General features: G+C 41.8%; 1 protein-coding gene across 1 annotated transcript in view; it reads right to left on the bottom strand.

The window, feature by feature from the left end:
- Window positions 1-2,314: 2,314 nt before the first annotated feature.
- LOC311100095 (mitochondrial fission process protein 1-like) overlaps window positions 2,315-18,822 on the bottom strand; it is a gene marked incomplete at both ends in the record, with an annotated part of 31,562 nt that continues 15,054 nt past the window's right edge. Inside the window, 3 exons of the mRNA XM_084140840.1 lie at window positions 2,315-2,387; window positions 7,774-8,006; window positions 8,616-8,743. Of these exons, the coding sequence (XP_083996966.1) occupies window positions 2,315-2,387; window positions 7,774-8,006; window positions 8,616-8,743 (434 nt within the window). The remainder of the gene's footprint in view (window positions 2,388-7,773; window positions 8,007-8,615; window positions 8,744-18,822) is intronic.

The raw sequence follows: 18,822 nt of genomic DNA, 5'->3' as shown, positions 1-18,822 counted from the left end.
TTTATTGGTTAATCTATGTTGTGTTGCGTTATTGCAGTAAAATCTGCAGGGAATGAAAGAGGTGACTGCACCATAAAGATTGAGGACTCATCTTTGTATCTGTGCCATTATAGCGTCTGTGACAGCATGGGCAGCGCCATTGAGTCTATTTCCATTTTGAAGTAGTACATTTTCTTCTTCCCGATTGGCTGAGCCCTCCTGATGACCCGGTTGGACATGATTCCAACATTGTCACTTAGGAGGGATCAGCCAATGAAGTTGGAAGTCCCACCCAGTTGACTACATTAAAATGGCGGAAGCCCTCAATGGCGCTGCCCATGCTAACATGGCCTTTTGGCCACTAAAGGCCTCTATCATACTCCATGGACTGCACATATTTTTCTCAATGCATCCAATGTCGTTTAAAATCAATGCAGAAATGTGTCCAACTTGTTAGACCTTAGTGACTAACCACAAACACTCAACAATATCTCTTGGCAAGAGTTGTCAATCATAATTCCCCAGAGGAATGCTACTGAGACAGTTCTGTGCTACTTGTTGCCAGTGAGTGTGTTGTCATAACACATCCATAGTTACTCCTTTGTTTCTGACACTGCAGCATAAGAGGAATGTTGTATTGTGATATGGATTTTTTAAAAGTTCAATTACTCTCTGCAACAGTGTTTTTGCTGTGTATGAAGGGTTGCCCATTCATTAAAACTAAGAATATTATTCTCGCTTATAAAATGTTCTATGTAGAAAATTGTTTGCACATATCAATGCTTGGGGAAAGAAATAAGGATACATTATTGATTAATTCATTTATACAATACAGGATATGTTATGTTTTTCTACAGTATATTTAAAAACAGTTTCAAAACAGAGGAATAGCTAGATAGTGGCCCATTTTAGTATAGCTTTCACTTTCAATGATAAATTACTATATTTTGTCAAAGAAAATATGTTAACTTTTTTTGTACACTAAAGAAAATGTAAAATGTTTTCAGTAGCTGGTTTGAAAACATATTTGAATGTTAAGGCTAAAACATTGGAAATTAAACATGTTATAAAATAAGTGTCTCTTAAATGTTTAAATCTTTGAGGAAAATGTGCAAACAGTTAAACATTCCCTTATGTTTCCAGCATGAAAATAAATACATAAAACATTTTTTATATTGAAATACAGTATGACATTTGACTTTGTGACTGTGGACAAATCATTTGAAAGAGAAAATATATTCACAAACTATCACAAAGTGCTTGCGTTTTGGTGCCTTTGCCTTTTTCACATTCACTAAAAAGTAAACAATATATAACAAACACAGAAATTTACATAACAGAATTTAAGTACAAATTATTGCTGAATGTTAGTTCTGGGGTATGAACAATTGGCAACACTTCCCAGTATGTCACAATTTACACATTCCAATCGCAATTCCCATTTTTGTATATGATGACTTGGTTTCGTTGCATAGTGCAGCACAGCATAGTATACTGATGGGTAGCTTTGGCAATAATTACAGTATTTTATGCATATTCCTTTCATACGCTTTCTGCATAGGCCATGTTCCACAATTATTACTTTACTTTCTATACCTTAGATGTCACCAAAGTAACAATCTTTAGTGCTAACAAAAACTTAAAGAATCTTAACATCTATTCTGTTCAACTCGGTATTGAATGACAAGGGGCAAAAAAGCTCTGGAGGTTAATCTCAAGACTGAACATTGAAAAGTGCATCACAATATACTCTGTCAAGCTTTATTCAAAGTGACAGTCATTCTTTCTGAGGCAGAAATAAACAGAAAAACGAAGATAAATGTTTACTTGTAGTGAAAATAGGCTCTCAATGCCAGGGTTGATGACATTGACCCGAATATTCCCTGAATATGGCTAACAGCAAGAGCGACCTGGATACACGCCAAGTGGAGGTCTGAACATGAACAGGTGGGCACTGCAGGCCAGTAGCAGCCAGGGGTATTCAATTCCAGTCCTGGAGGGAAACACTGTCTGTTGGATCTCTTTTCTTCCTGATACAATGTCATTGACGGGCCGAAGAGTCATAAGTCCCCCTAACTTGGAGTTAAAAATGAAAAGATGACAATAGGGTTGAAAGACAGAGGGGCATAGACAACTGGCAGACACAGTACAGTGGCCCTGGAGGACTGGAGTTCAGTAACCCTGCTGTGTTGGCTTTGAGCTTCACAATGATGTTAGTAGAGTGATCAGCAGAGGTTTCAGCTGGCCTGGGAGGAAGTCCTGTCTGGGTGAGAAGGTGAACTTCCTGGTAGAGCTAACCTGTCCAGGCCAGGCTACAGGGTGGATGTGGTCCTTATTAGTCGTGCTTCTTTCCTGCAGAGTGACGGTAGAACTTACGCAGGCTGGAGTCCAGCAGGAAGTCCACTCCACTGTGGAGCATAGAGACAGAGAAGGGCTTTAGGGTTTGAAGATAGCAAGGATGAGACCTCACCTCAGACACCGTGAAGAACATTACTATTTACAATTTTTTAAAGAAAGTGTCCTAGCTCCCTACAGCCATTACCAAGTGCATATAGGCCGATAGATATGAATTTAACTATGCACTCACTGCGAATGGCCGCACTCCGTGGGTGCGTACACAGCAAATAGGCCAGTGTTGATTTTTCAGTGTAACATTTCTAGTTATGATTAAGGCGTTAAATTCACTCTGTAAGAGTGAAATTAACACTCAGTGGTGTAAAATAACCCCCAGTTTTGGTGTAGAGTAAAACAGTCCCATCAAAACGACATCCCTCATTATCATATCTCCCAGCATGCTCCACTGCAGGTAGATTTTTTTGGGATTGTTTTTAATATCTGGGTTTTTGCATGTACATTGATTGATTGATTAATCTGATGCTACACAAAGACAAATAACATACATTTTTCTAACTAATCCAATCAGTTAAATTGATTTATTGCACCCGTTACTGAAATGGTTGTTCTAGTTTAAATGGTTTAGGTAGTTTTTTTTAATCAAGTTTCCTAACCCTGTCATTCTGAATGCAGGTGAATAGAAATTCCAACTGTTGGATATCCTAACTCTGGCTGGATTCCAATAAGAATTACACATCACTTTGCAAGCCAGCATAATGTGACTTGCAGACCTGATGTGGCCTGTAACCCAGGAATTTCATTACAACACTGTGTTAGGGTAAAATTAGGCCATCAAAGTAAGGCTTTATGATATATGTAATGCAAAAAGTACTGTGTAGGCTATATCTCAAAGCCATGCAAGATACTCCGGTTGTAAAACAGTGGAGTCAAAACAGGGAGTTGGAATTTCTCCGCTTTTCAGCAGAGACATTTTGCTTTCAAAACAGTGTTTTTCCCACAATCGCATGTTGTCCTATTTGAACTGCTGTTTGTGAGAGCCGTGCAACGCAACAATCAGCTGTTTGAGAAAAGCTGTGGGCTGTCCAAATTGCAGGTTTCCCGACTGATCAAATTGCATTCATGTGATAAAACAAAACAGCATTTTTTTTATGAAGCCAATGATCAGTAATTTGTAAATAAATGTAATGCATACCAGAGGTGGAGAAGTCCACAGGTATGGCAGAAGCAGAGAGGGGGAGTCCCTCCCATCCCCCTACAAACTGCACCCTGAATATACCTCTTCAATGACACCTCATGGATTGAGATAAATAAGAATGGTGGCTACACATCTAAAACTACATAAAGTAGGCTACCAAGCAAATAAAAAATCTATGACAGTATGGCCATTGCTTCTCTTCCAAAAGCAAAGGTGTGCGACTCCTAATATGACACTTACAGTGGTTTACGAAAGTATTCACCCCCCTTGGCATTTTTCCTATTTTGTTGCCTTACAACCTGGAATTAAAATTGATTTTGGGGGGGTTTGTATCATTTGATTTACACAACATGCCTACCACTTTGAAGATGCAAAATATTTTTTCTTGTGAAACAAACAAGAAATAAGACAAAAAAACTGAAAACTTGAGCGTGCATAACTATTCACCCCCTCACAGTCAATACTTTGTAGAGCCACCTTTCGCAGCAATTACAGCTGCAAGTCTCTTGGGATATGTCTCTAAAAGCTTGGCACATCTAGCCACTGGGATTTTTGCCCATTCTTCAAGGCAAAACTGCTCCAGCTCCTTCAAGTTGGATGGGTTCCGCTGGTGTACAGCAATCTTTAAGTCATACCACAGATTCTCAGTTGGATTGAGGTCTGGGCTTTGACTAGGCCATTCCAAGACATTTAAATGTTTCCCCTTAAACCACTCGAGTGTTGCTTTAGCAGTATGCTTAGGGTCATTGTCCTGCTGGAAAGTGAACCTCCGTCCCAGTCTCAAATCTCTGGAAGACTGAAACAGGTTTCCTTCAAGAATTTCCCTGTATTTAGCACCATCCATCATTCCTTCAATTCTGACCAGTTTCCCAGTCCCTGCCGATGAAAAACATCCCCACAGCATGATGCTGCAACCACCATGCATCACTGTGGGGATGGTGTTCTTGGGGTGATGAGAGGTGTTGGGTTTGCGCCAGACATAGCGTTTTCCTTGATGGCCAAAAAGCTCAATTTTAGTCTCATCTGACCAGAGTACCTTCTTCCATATGTTTGGGGAGTCTCCCACATGCCTTTTGGTGAACACTAAATGTGTTTGCTTATTTATTTCTTTAAGCAATGGCTTTTTTTCTGGCCACTCTTCCGTAAAGCCCAGCTCTGTGGAGTGTACGGCTTAAAGTGGTCCTATGGACAGATACTCCAATCTCTGCTGTGGAGCTTTGCAGCTCCTTCAGGGTTATCTTTGGCCTCTTTGTTGCCTCTCTGATTAATGCCCTCCTTGCCTGGTCCGTGAGATTTGGTGGGCGGCGCTCTCTTGGCAGGTTTGTTGTGGTGCCATATCTTTCCATTTTTAATAATGGATTTAAATGGTGCTCCATGGGATGTTCAAAGTTTCTGGTATTTTCTATAACCCAACCCTGATCTGTACTTCTCCACAACTTTGTCCCTGACCTGTTTGGAGAGCTCCTTGGTCTTCATGGTGCCACTTGCTAGGTGGTGCCCCTTGCTTAGTGGTGTTGCAGGCTCTGTGGCCTTTCAAAACAGGTGTATACAGTGGGGGAAAAAAGTATTTAGTCAGCCCCCAATTGTGCAAGTTCTCCCACTTAAAAATATGAGAGAGGCCTGTAATTTTCATCATAGGTACACATCAACTATGACATACAAATTGAGAGAAAAAAAATCCAGAAAATCACATTGTAGGATTTTTAATGAATTTATTTGCAAATTATGGTGGAAAATAAGTATTTGGTCACCTACAAACAAGCAAGATTTCTGGCTCTCACAGACCTGTAACTTCTTCTTTAAGAGGCTCCTCTGTCCTCCACTCGTTACCTGTATTAATGGCACCTGTTTGAACTTGTTATCAGTATAAAAGACACCTGTCCACAACCTCAAACAGTCACACTCCAAACTCCACTATGGCCAAGACCAAAGAGCTGTCAAAGGACACCATAAACAAAATTGTAGACCTGCACCAGGCTGGGAAGACTGAATCTGCAATAGGTAAGCAGCTTGGTTTGAAGAAATCAACTGTGGGAGCAATTATTAGGAAATGGAAGACATACAAGACCACTGATAATCTCCCTCGATCTGGGGCTCCACGCAAGATCTCACCCCGTGGGGTCAAAATGATCACAAGAACGGTGAGCAAAAATCCCAGAACCACACGGGGGGACCTAGTGAATGATCTGCAGAGAGCTGGGACCAAAGTAACAAAGCCTACCATCAGTAACACACTACGCCGCCAGGGACTCAAATCCTGCAGTGCCAGATGTGTCCCCCTGCTTAAGCCAGTACATGTCCAGGCCCGTCTGAAGTTTGCTAGAGTGCATTTGGATGATCCAGAAGAGGATTGGGAGAATGTCATATGGTCAGATGAAACCAAAATAGAACTTTTTGGTAAAAACTAAACTCGTCGTGTTTGGAAGACAAAGAATGCTGAGTTGCATCCAAAGAACACCATACCTACTGTGAAGCATGGGGGTGGAAACATCATGCTTTGGGGCTGTTTTTCTGCAAAGGGACCAGGACGACTGATCCGTGTAAAGGAAAGAATGAATGGGGCCATGTTATGTGAGATTTTGAGTGAAAACCTCCTTCCATCAGCAAGGGCATTGAAGATGAAACGTGGCTGGGTCTTTCAGCATGACAATGATCCCAAACACACCGCCCGGGCAACGAAGGAGTGGCTTCGTAAGAAGCATTTCAAGGTCCTGGAGTGGCCTAGCCAGTCTCCAGATCTCAACCCCATAGAAAATCTTTGGAGGGAGTTGAAAGTCCGTGTTGCCCAGTGACAGCCCCATAACATCACTGCTCTAGAGGAGATCTGCATGGAGGAATGGGCCAAAATAACAGCAACAGTGTGCGAAAACCTTGTGAAGACTTACAGAAAACGTTTGACCTGTGTCATTGCCAACAAAGGGTATATAACAAAGTATTGAGAACATTTTGTTATTGACCAAATACTTATTTTCCACCATAATTTGCAAATAAATTCATTAAAAATCCTACAATGTGATTTTCTGGATTTTTTTTTCTCATTTTGTCTGTCATAGTTGACGTGTACCTATGATGAAAATTACAGGCCTCTCTCATCTTTTTAAGTGGGAGAACTTGCACAATTGGTGGCTGACTAAATACTTTTTTCCCCCACTGTATATACTGAGATCATGTGACAGATCATGTGACACTTAGATTGCACATAGGTGGACTTTATTTAACTAATTATGTGACTTCTGAAGGTAATTGGTTGCACCAGATCTTATTTAGGGGCTTCATAGCAAAGGGGGTGAATACATATGCAAGCACCACTTTTCCATTATTTATTTTCTATAATTTCTTGAAACAAGTTATTTTTTTCATTTCACTTCACGAATTTGGACTATTTTGTGTATGTACATGACATGAAATCCAAATAAAAATCCATTTAAATTACAGGTTGTAATGCAACAACATAGGAAAAACGCCAAGGGGGATGAATACTTTTGCAAGGCACTGTAAATTGATGCATACATTTAAAAAAGGTATTGTTGTTTACTAAGATAATGTGGGAATTTTTCCTCTCAATGGGCTGGTGGACACAAACACAGGCAGGCTGAGATGTTTAACTGCAAACTAATACCTTGGCACACTTGGGCCATAAACATTGATTTGCAAACGTGCCTAAGTACACACTCTACTCTTATTTCTTTCTCCCTCTCACACGCAGAGTTTCTCTCGCTCTATCTCCTTTCTTTCTCACACACGTTTATCATGCTCTCTCTCGAACATACACAGTCCTTCACTGTCCCCTGACGCATACACGGAGTGTACAAAACATTAAGAACACCTTCCTAATATTGAGTTGGGGCATGGACTCTACAAGGTGTCAAAAGCGTTCCACAGAGATGCTGGCCCATGTTGTCTCCAATGCTTCCCACAGTTGTGTGATGTCCTTTGGGTGGTGGACCATTCTTGATACACACGGGAAACTTGAGTGTGAAAAACCCAGCAGCGTTGCAGTTCTTGACACAAACCGGTGCACCTGGCACCTACTACCATACCCCGTTAAAGGCACTTAAATATTTTGTCTTACCCATTTACCCTCTGAATGGCAAACACACACAGTCCATGTAAATTTCACCTGGATTCATAATGTTTTGTACACTCAGTGTATATCTGGCATATATGTACACACACACACACACACACACAGACACACACACACACACACAACCCCTCCCCCCCACCAACACACACACACTGACCTGTCGATGGGGTGGATGATGAAGGGGATGGTGGAGAGGCCGATGGCCGTGGTGGTCCACTTGCGTACAGAGAGGGGCAGGCGCGTGGTTCTTCCTAGGAGGTAGAGAGAGGCGGCACACACACGGTTGATGGTGAAGCCTGGGATAGCCACAGAGGCCAAGGCCTGCCATACAAACGTGTCCACCACCGCTACAGCCACCTTGGTTGTCTTCCCTGGGTTGTCACCATGCTCCTACAGAACAGGGATAGACACAAAGACAGGAGTATGACATTGTATGCTTCAGACCACTATGTTCCAGTGTGGGAGTTGAGTTTTGTTCAATGAAACATGCTCTATGGATTTTCTGGAAACATTCCATTTTCCTTTGGCATGTGTTGAAAAAGGCGATGTCATTTGGCAGTATTCAGATAGTGTTTTCTTCATGTTTGGAATCTCAAGTTGATAATATAAATGCTTCACAGGGCAATAACTGAAAAGATTTAATACATTCCATGACCCCTTAAAAGAATGGTACTTCATGTTAATATAAATGAAGACATGGGGAAGGGAAAGGGGATACCTAGTCAGTTGCACAACCGAATGCATTCAACCGAAATGTGTATTCCGCATTTAATCCAACCCCTCGGAATCAGAGAGATGCAGGGATCTGCCTTAATCGACATCATCTTGGAGGTTAACTGCCTTGCTCAAGGGCAGAACGGCAGATTTTCCCACCTTGCCGGCTCTGGGATTCGAACCAGCAACCTTTCGGTTACTGGCCAAACACTCTTAACTGCTAGGCTACCTGCCGCCCCATGAGACCATAGAGCTTTGCTTTCACAAAATGTCCTCCTTCCTTACCACAGCAGCCTTCTTCCCCTTGTCCACAGCATCAGCGGAAACATACACGGTGGCAACCGCATATGTGGCCCATACAGCGCTCACTGGCACCAGGGCACGGAAGGCCTCCCCCACCTCATTGGCATAGCCTGTCGGCACAAGATGACATGCCAGGGTAAGATACGAGCGCAATTAAGGCTTTAACTGCCTCGCTGTTGTGAGAGGCCTCTAAACAAATCATAGCCAACCCCCACCGGAGCAGAGCTGGGGAGGTAAAACATAATGTATTAGAATAATAATTCAAATTTCCCTCTTGGACCTCTGACATGTAAAGGGGGGTACATTAATATACACTTTTGTTCAGGGTTCTGCTTAGCAGCAATAACCCCCCTGACACATCTCGTTCCCTAGAATGGGCGGTGACCTTTGGAGCAATTTGCACCGTCTGCTCCAACAGGGTTGGAATGACTAATAATGCCCTTGGACTGTCATTAGAACGCTTACACAGCTCCTCCTGCAGCTGTTGGCTGCTGCTGAACCTGTACTGCCACCCTGTGGGCAAACATTAGGCCAACGTTAGATCCGTAGGCCTTTTTTATTTAACCAGGCAAGCGCCAATTAAGAACACATTCTTATTTACAATGACTGCAAGAGGCCTCATGTGGGGACGGGGCTGGGATTAATGTAAAACAAAATGGACAACAGACAAACGACACTGGCAACAGCACAAATACAACAGCAAACAATGCAAAAGTAACGATGTCATCCCCAAGAATGATGCAGCGCCCCCTTTGGACAAATCAGTGTAATTTTGTAAATGACGGATCTCTATGGCAAGACATCATTCAACCACCTTTCGTCAAAATCGGCCCAGTCAAACAGATAAACAAATAAACATGTGCCCATTATAGCGCCATCGTGTGGTTGATATGAATGTTCTCGCATATGTTGAGTCTTGACAGTGTTTACAATGTGTACCAAATTGAGTTACAATACGAATATCCTTGACTGATTGATATGCATTTATGTGCCACACCACGCAACTGTTTATTAGGTACTAGTCTGGAAAATATTGCGTTGAGAGACCTTTGTCCATAGATAACATCAAAGTTCATGCAGATCGGTCATTCAGTGTCAGAAGAGTAGCATTTTAAGTGTTTTTTCAAGAAATTCAAAATGGCGGAAAATCCACCATGGCGGAACTTATAGGTCACCATCTGGCCAATCAGTGTAATTTTGCCGGGTCTCTATGGCAAGACGCACCCACGTTTCGTTAAAATCGGGCCAGTGCTGTCTGAGATATCGTATGTGGCTAACGTACAAACGAACAGACCCCTCTCGATTTCATCGTGGGGGGCAGCCCGGCAGCCACATGCTTCCTTACATAAGGCAAGGCAACGCAAACTAGTGACATCGGTTGACAACTATAATCAACTACATGTCTCAACAACCTGTTAATCTATTTGTCCTTTGAACTATTTGTGATAACCCTGAAGTTACATTAAAGGGGATAGCGGTCAAACTTTGAAACATTGCTACTTTTGAGTGAGAATCAGTCAAACCTAATCATCACCTTGTGTTTACAGCCTATAGGCTAGTACTGTGAAAAACAGTTTTAGCTTTTCAGCAAAGGAAAGGTAATGGTATCAATAGTGTTGTACTCTGGGTTATAATGGCGACCTTCTTGGTCGCATATGCTCCAAAATACTTTGCTGTATGACCTGGAATATTGATTTTGATCAGTGTGCTTAGAAAAATATTTATCCACATAATACATTGAATGGGAAAATTATATTTGTGGTGTTGCAAACAAGCACAGTTGTTTTGTGGCCGACGCGCTCCTGTTGTTGTTACATTTGTATAATATTTGGCCGGAGAGATGAGTTGATAAATTGAGAGAGTGAACAGGAAATTCAACAACTCTTGGAGGACAGTGGACGTTGATGAAACGGCTTCTTTACAGGGCGCCTGCAATTCCTGATTTGGTTTTTATTTTGGCCATGACTGAATTCAAACGTGAGTTAGTTTCAGGTATGGTTTGACGTGGGTGTCTCGTTCGCAGGTGGGAAGAGTTAGCCAAATAATTTAGCCAATTACTATAACTTCAGCCGGCTGGTGTGCGACCTTGGCAATGTTGGTTTGACTTTGGATACCCTATCTCTGGGGCTAGTTAGGGAGTGTAAATAAATTACATAATGTACATGAGACTACTTTAATGTTGCAAACCTTTTAAATTCTCATTAAATGCTTTCAATATTTGTAAATTAATTTCTAAAATGTATAGTTGGTTTGAGGTTTAAGTCATTGAAATTTGGAGCCATTGGAATTTTAACATATTGTCCCATGTACATTGTTTAATTTACCGATGGTCCCCAACTAGCCCCATAGGGATATCTAAAGTTAACCCAGATTGACCACAGGCATTACTATTGGGTCACATGCAGCTGCACTCCGAATTGATTATTACTTGTGTGCTGCCAGCTGTGGGCAGGACTGAAACAAATCCAACCTTCATTTACATTGTGATGCAGTCATGACCACAAGTCTCACAAAACCTTGTTTTAGACGAGATTTACTTTATGACTAATTATCCTATTTACACTTTGTAGTAAATTTTGACAGTAGAATAAATGTTTCTGACACATATAGATGCCACATAGGCTGTTTTCTAAAATAGAAGTTGGTTTTAGGGGCAGTTGCTCTTTAAGAACCCTCTTTGGTAAATTGCAGATGTAAAAATAAAAAATGTAATGTATTTAATAATTTCCAAATCGCCTCCTATTTGTCACATTTTTGCAACTCATTTACCATTCACGTTTTGTTGTATTCCCATTCTGATTGGTCCGTGAACCCATAGGAGACAATTTTGAAATATATAAAAGCTTCCCAAATTGTTTCATTCCGTAAAACCCTATAAGGGCTTTCCAGACAGGAAGCGATGGGGCGGAGCGAGCGACAAGCCGGGGAAAGATGGCGGAAGTGGATGATGAGTTTCAATCAAGCAGCGCATCAAGCAAAGTTGGTGAAGACAAATGTTCTGAATGGAAAACAGTAGTATCGAAAACTGGAACAAAAAGGAAATTGTCTAAAATTGGAGTGGAGGATTCGCTTCTTGTTGGGATGCATTTGTTGAGTAAGGATGCATATGTGGGAGACCTGTTTGAGGTGTCAAATTGTGAAGTATGCGCTAGGAAAAGTGGAGTCTGTCAGAGTGACCAGGAGTGGTCTTATTTTGATTAATTAACAGAAGTTTTGTGTTTTGAACTTCAGAGTAGAGCACCAGTCAAAGGAGTCATCTCAGGGGTGACGACGGATGTTCAGGTTGAAACCCTGAAGATAATTCCTGGTATCGTTGGTGCCCGGCGTCTGACCCGCTGGGTGAATGGAGAAAAATAAGACTGTCAGTCCTGTTGTTTTTTGATAAAGAGCAAATACCTACGCATGTGAAGCTTGGTTATGTAAGATACGCTGTAAGAGCTTTCATCTCCAATCCATTGCAGTGTAAGAATTGTAAAGGATTTGGCCATGTTTCAAGTGTGTGCAGACGGACAGAGTATATTGAAGAACAACGGTGTTGCAATTGTGGTGGGGATCATGATCCCGAGTTCCTGGAGTGCCCTGTAAGGGTGAAGGAGATTGAGGTGGCAAAAGTTAGAGCGGTCAATAAAATCTCCTATGCGGAGGCGATTAAAATAATTTAGAAAACAAGTGATGCTAGTGAAGATATGGTAGTGGATGCACCACAGCCTGTAGTAAATGTTTGCTGACAGTCAAAAGATGTGTGAGGCCTCGCGAGTGCGCAGCAGTCTAAGGCACTGAATCGCAGTGCTAGAGGCTTCACTACAGACCCGGGTTCGATCCCAGGCTGTGTCGCAGCATGCCGTGACCGGGAGACCCACGAGGCGGCGCACAATTGGCCCAGCGTCGTCCGGGTTAGGGGAGGGTTTGGCCGGCCGGGATGTCCTTGTCCCATCGCGCTCTAGCAACTCCTTGTGGCGGGCCGGGCGCATGCACGCTGACTTCGGTCGCCAGCTGTACAGTGTTTCCTCCGACACATCAGTGTGGCTGGCTTCCGGGTTAAGCGAGCAGTGTGTCAAGAAGCAGTGCGGGTTCGTGTTTCGGAGGACGCATGGCTCTCGACCTTCACCTCTCCCGAGTCCGTACAGGAGTTGCAGCGATGGGCCAAGACTGTAACTACCAATTGGATATCACGAAATTGGGGAGAAAAAGGGGGTGAAAAGTACAAACAAAAATATAATAATAGATACCCTGTATGTTAAAAACGTGGATTTTGTGGTGATCATTGCCACAGTTATAAACTGTACGGCACAAGTCTCTAAGAAACTGGACATTAATATGGCTGCGGCAGGAACGTTTTTGGGACTTAAGGGATTTACATGTGAAGACTTGCAAGGGGTACTGGCGCCGGAAGACCTGCCCTCCCAGGTTCCCCTTGAGCCTGTGTAGGGATCTGATATATTTTTATTAACAGAGAAGTTGTTTGATTTAGTTTATTTATTTTTTGTTAGTTTGGTAGTTGTTTTGTTATTTTGTTCCATTTTGGGGAATCCTGTTTCCATCCCGCACAGTAGGTGGCAGAATGCACATTAAATTGTGCGATTGCCAATATACCAAAGAAGAAGAAGACGATGGGGCGGAGCGGAGTTCTCCAAAATATATCCTGGATAGAATTCCGCCCCCCGCCTAGCTAGCTCCATTGAAAATGTATGGGAAACGCCGCCGCCGCTTCCTGTCTGGAAAGCCCGTAAGGGCCATAATGCGTTATTTTACTAAGAACAATAAATAAATACTTTTATCAACTTCCACTGTCCTCCAAGAGTTGCTGAATTTTCACTTCACTCTAGTTTTCTCCTCAATTCATGCACCTTGGTTGGAGAGCGGGGTAGCAGCAGCATTCACTTCCTTTTGCGCTTCACCTGTGAGAACTCACATGTGAGAACCATGAGAACGGCCAAGTCTGACTCAACTTCCGTCATAGGCAAGTACCTCAAATCCACAATGATTTCATCCACGGAGTTGAGCGCAGACTAGTGTTCGGATTTCAGAAAACAAAGAAATGCACGCAACAACAGAGGACAAACATAGGTACACGATAAGGGTTTAAGAATTACAAAAATGTATCGACTGCATAGCGACTCAAAGGTGTCTGAGGTTCATCTCAAACTCTAGCCTGCGCTCAACTCTGTGGATGAAATCTTTGTGGACTTGAGGTACTTTGCTACTTCTGTCATATAACTAGGCTAGGCAAACTGTTCAGAAGTTATGACTCATATTACTGGAGCTACATTTTTTAAAATATATATCGTGGATTGACGGGTCAAATTTTGTAATTTCATAAACCATGTCGTGGGCCCAGTGGCAGTCAATGCAGTTTAAGATGAAGGAGGAAAAAATGTTTTATGAGCATGGCCTTATTTCTATTACAGTATATTGGATGACAGTCATTCATATTCCATTCATCCAGTTCATTGTAACATCGATAGGTTTAGGCTACCACATGATACTAGAAATTTTCCCTATACCCATCATGAGGTTGCTATAACCAAGCCTATGCATTACAGATTACAACGTAGGTGCACACAGGTCGAGAGAAAATGTTGAGGTGACAGACAGTGACACATTCAAAATAGAACTACTGTAAAATAGACTGTATCCATAAAATGTATATAGTATGTATAAGCTGGAAGTAGAGGCCTAAGCGTTGTTGTTCACTAGTTTACTCCAATTAGGGGAGGGGTGGTAGGGTTAGAAAGTAAAAGGAAAATATATATTTTTTAAAGGATATATATATATATATATATACACATACACACAGTTGAATTCGGAAGTTTACATACACTTAGGTTGGAGTCATTAAAAATTGTTTTTCAACCACTCCACAAATTTCTTCTTAACAAACTATAGTTTTGGCAAGTCGGTTAGGACACATACTTTGTGCATGACACAAGTAATTTTTCCAACAATTGTTTACAGACAGATTATTTCACTTATAATTAACTGTATCACAATTCCAGTGGGTCAGAAGTTTACATACACTAAGTTGACCGTGCCTTTAAACAGCTTGGAAAATTAAATAGCCAGACTACGGTTTGCAACTGCACATGGGGGCAAAGATCGTACTTTTTGGAGAAATGTCATCGTCTGATTAAACAAAAATAGAACTGATTGGCCATAATGACCATTGTTATGTTTGGTGGAAAAAGGGGGTAGGCTTGCAAGCCGAAGAACACCATCCCAACCGTGAAGCACGGGGGTGGCAGCATCATGCTGTGGGGGTGCTTTGCTGCAGGAGGGACTGGTGCACTTCACAAAATAGATGGAATCATGAGGAAGGAAAATTATGTGGATATATTGAAGCAACATCTCAAAGACATCAGTCAGGAAGTTAAAGCTTGGTGGCAAATGGGTCTTTCAAATGGACAATGACCCCAAGCATACTTCCAAAGTTGTGGCAAAATGGACAACAAAGTCAAGGTATTGGAGTGGCCATCACAAAGCCCTGACCTCAGTCCTATAGAAAATGTGTGGGCAGAACTGAAAAAGCATGTGCGAGCAAGGAGCCTACAAACCTGACTCAGTTACACCAGCTCTGTCAGGAGGAATGGGCCAACACAAATTGAATCATGTAGTAACCAAAAAAAGTGTTAATCAAATTAAAATATATTTTATATTTGAGATTCTTCAAATAGCCACTCTTTGCCTTGATGACAGCTTTGCACACTCTTGGCATTCTCTCAACCAGCTTCACCTGGAATGCTTTTCCAACAGTCTTGAAGGAGTTCCCACATATGCTGAGCACTTGTTGGCTGCTTTTCCTTCACTCTGCCGTCCGACTCATCCCAAACCATCTCAATTTGGTTGAGGTCGAGGGATTGTGGAGGCCAGGTCATCTAATGCAGCACTCCATCACTCTCCTTCTTGGTAAAATAGCCCTTATACAGCCTGGAGGTGTGTTGGGTCATTGTCCTGTTGAAAAACAAATGATAGTCCCACTTAGCCCAAACTGCAGATATCGCTGCAGAATGCTGTGGTAGCCATGCTGGTTAAGTGTGCCTTGAATTCTAAATAAATCGCAGACAGTGTCACCAGCAAAGCACCCCCACACCATAACACCTTCTCCTCCATGCTTTACGTTGGGAAATAAACATGCGGAGATCATCTGTTCACCCTCACCGCGTCTCACAAAGACACGGTGGTTAGAACCAAAAATCTCACATTTGGACTCCAGACCAAATAACACATTTCCACCAGTCTAATGTCCATTGCTCGTGTTTCTTGGCTCGAGCAGGTCTCTTCTTCTTATTGGTGTCCTTTAGTAGTGGTTTCTTTGCAGCAATTCGACCATGAAGGCCTGATTCACACAGTCCCCTCTGAACAGTTGATGTTGAGATGTGTCTGTTAATTGAACTCTGTGAAGCATTTATTTGGGCTGCAATTTCTGAGGCTGGTAACTCTAATAAACTTATCGTCTGCAGCAGAGGTAACTCTGGGTCTTCCATTCCTGTGGCGGTCGTCATGAGAGCCAGTTTCCTCATAGCACTTTATGGTTTTTGCAACTGCACTTGAAGAAACTTTCAAAGGTCTTGAAATGTTCCGTATTGACTGACCTTCATATCTTAAAGTAATGATGGACTGTCGTTTCTCTTTGCTTATTTAAGCTGTTCTTGACATAATATGGCCTTGGTCTTTTACCAAATAGGGCTATCTTCTGTATACCCCCCTACCTTGTCACAACACAACTGATTGCCTCAAACGCATTAAGGAAAGAAATTCTACAAATTAACTTTTAAAAAGGCACACCTGTTAACTGAAATGCATTCCAGGTGACTACCTCATAAAGCTGGTTGAGAGAATGCCAAGAGTGTGCAAAGTTGTCATCAAGGCAAATGGTGGCTATTTGAAAAATCTCAAATATATTTTGATTTGTTTAACACTTTTTTGGTTACTACATGATTCCATATGTGTTATTTCATAGTTTTGATGTCTTCACTATTATTCTACAATGTAGAAAATACTAAAATTAAAGAAAAACCCTGGAATGAGTAGGTGTGTCCAAACTTTTGACTGGTAGTGTATACAGTTGAAGTCTGAAGTTTACATACACCTTAGCCAAATACATTTAAACTCAGTTTTTCACAATTCCTGACATTTAATCCTAGGAAAAATTCCCTGTCTTAGGTCAGTTAGGATCACCACTTCATTTTAAGAATGTGAAATGTCAGAGTAATAGTAGAGAGAATGATTTCTTTCAGCTTTTATTTCTTTCATCACATTCCCAGTGGGTCAGAAGTTTACATACACTCAATTAGTATTTGGTAGCATTGCCTTTAAAATGTTTAACTTGGGTCAAACGTTTAGGGTAGCCTTCCACAAGCTTCCCACAATAAGTTGGGTGAATTTTGGCCCATTCCTCCTGACAGAGCTGGTGTAACGGAGTCAGGTTTGTAGGCCTCCTTGCTCGCACATGCTTTTTCAGTTCTGCCCACAAATTTCCTATAGGATTGGGGTCAGGGCTTTGTGATGGCCACTCCAATACCTTGACTTTGTTGTCCTTAAGCCATTTTGCCACAACTTTGGAAGTATGCTTGGTGTCATTGTCCATTTGGAAGAACCATTTGCGACCAAGCTTTAACTTCCTGACTGATGTCTTGAGATGTTGCTTCAATATATCCACATCATTTTCCTTACTCATGATGCCATCTATTTTGTGAAGTGTACAAGTCCCTCCTGCAGCAAAGCACCCCCACAGCATGATGCTGCCACTCCCGTGCTTCACGGTTGGGATGGTGTTCTTCGGCTTGCAAGCCCCCCCCTTTCCTCCAAACATAACAATGGTCATTATGGGCAAACAGTTATATTTTTGTTTCATCAGACCAGAGGACATTTCTCCAAAAAGTACAATCTTTGTCCCCATGTGCAGTTGCAAAATGTAGTCTGGCTTTTTTATGGTGGTTTTGGAGCAGTGGCTTCTTCCTTGCTGAGCGGCCTTTCAGGTTATGTCGATATAGGACTTGTTTTACTGTGGATATAAATACTTTTGTACCTGTTTCCTCCAGCATCTTCACAAGGTCCTTTGCTGTTGTTCCGGGAATTATTTGCACTTTTCGCACCAAAGTACGTTCATCTCTAGGAGACAGAACGCCTCTCCTTCCTGAGCGGTATGACGGCTGCGTGGTCCCATGGTGTTTATACTTGCGTACTATTGTTTGTACAGATGAACGTGGTACCTTCAGGCGTTTGGAAATTGCTCCCAAGGATGAACCAGACTTGTGGAGGTCTACAATTTTTTTTCTGAGGTCTTGGCTGATTTCTTTTGATTTTCCCATGATGTCAAGTAAAGAGGCACTGAGTTTGAAGGTAGGCCTTGAAATACATCCACAGGTACACCTCCAATTGACTCAAATGATGTCAATTAGCCTATCAGAAGCTTCTAAAGCCATGACATCATTTTCTGGAATTTCCCAAGCTGTTTAAAGGCACAGTCAACTTAGTAAACTTCTGACCCACTGGAATTGTGATACAGTGAATTATAAGTGAAATAATCTGTCTGTAAACAATTGTTGGACAAATTACTTGTGTCATGCACAAAGTAGATGTCCTAACCGACTTGCCAAAACTATAGTTTGTTAACAAGACATTTGTGGAGTGGTTGAAAATCTAGTTTTAATGAAGCCGACCTAAATGTATGTAAACTTCCGACTTCAACTGTATCTATTTGCAAAATCATATATGGGGGATAGGAAGTGACGCAGACAATTACATTGATGGAAGCTACAATCTATCTGCAATTTTAAAGGTTATCTACCCCCTTTAAAAAAAAATACAGTTACAAACGAGAGTTTCTATTGGACACATTCAGGTATGTTTATCCCCATTTCGTTCCGTTTGCTTCTGTTTAAGAAACGTTTTTCAACAGAATACACCCCTGGTCACGCGTAAACACAGTTCACATTCATAGCAGCCACGTTGTATTCCTTCTCGCATCTATGTGCTCTCTACCTCTCAACTTTTCCCTTCGTTTGTGGACTTCAATGCATAACAGCTGTATGTGACCAGGCAAAAAAAACTTTCCAAGCCAAACCAAATATCATAACTGCTACACACAGCCTACATCTTTATCACCATATTAGCTAAAGTACATCATAGTCAACATAGTTAATGAAACTAAGGTGTTAGTAAACCTGCTACAATTATGCAGTTACTTTAG

The sequence above is a fragment of the Coregonus lavaretus genome, assembly GCF_964263955.1.
Source record: "Coregonus lavaretus genome assembly, chromosome: 24".
In the NCBI taxonomy this organism is placed as follows: Eukaryota; Metazoa; Chordata; class Actinopteri; order Salmoniformes; family Salmonidae; genus Coregonus; species Coregonus lavaretus.
The sequence above is the reverse complement of the archived record's forward strand: the minus strand, read 5'-3'. Positions and strand labels throughout refer to the sequence as shown.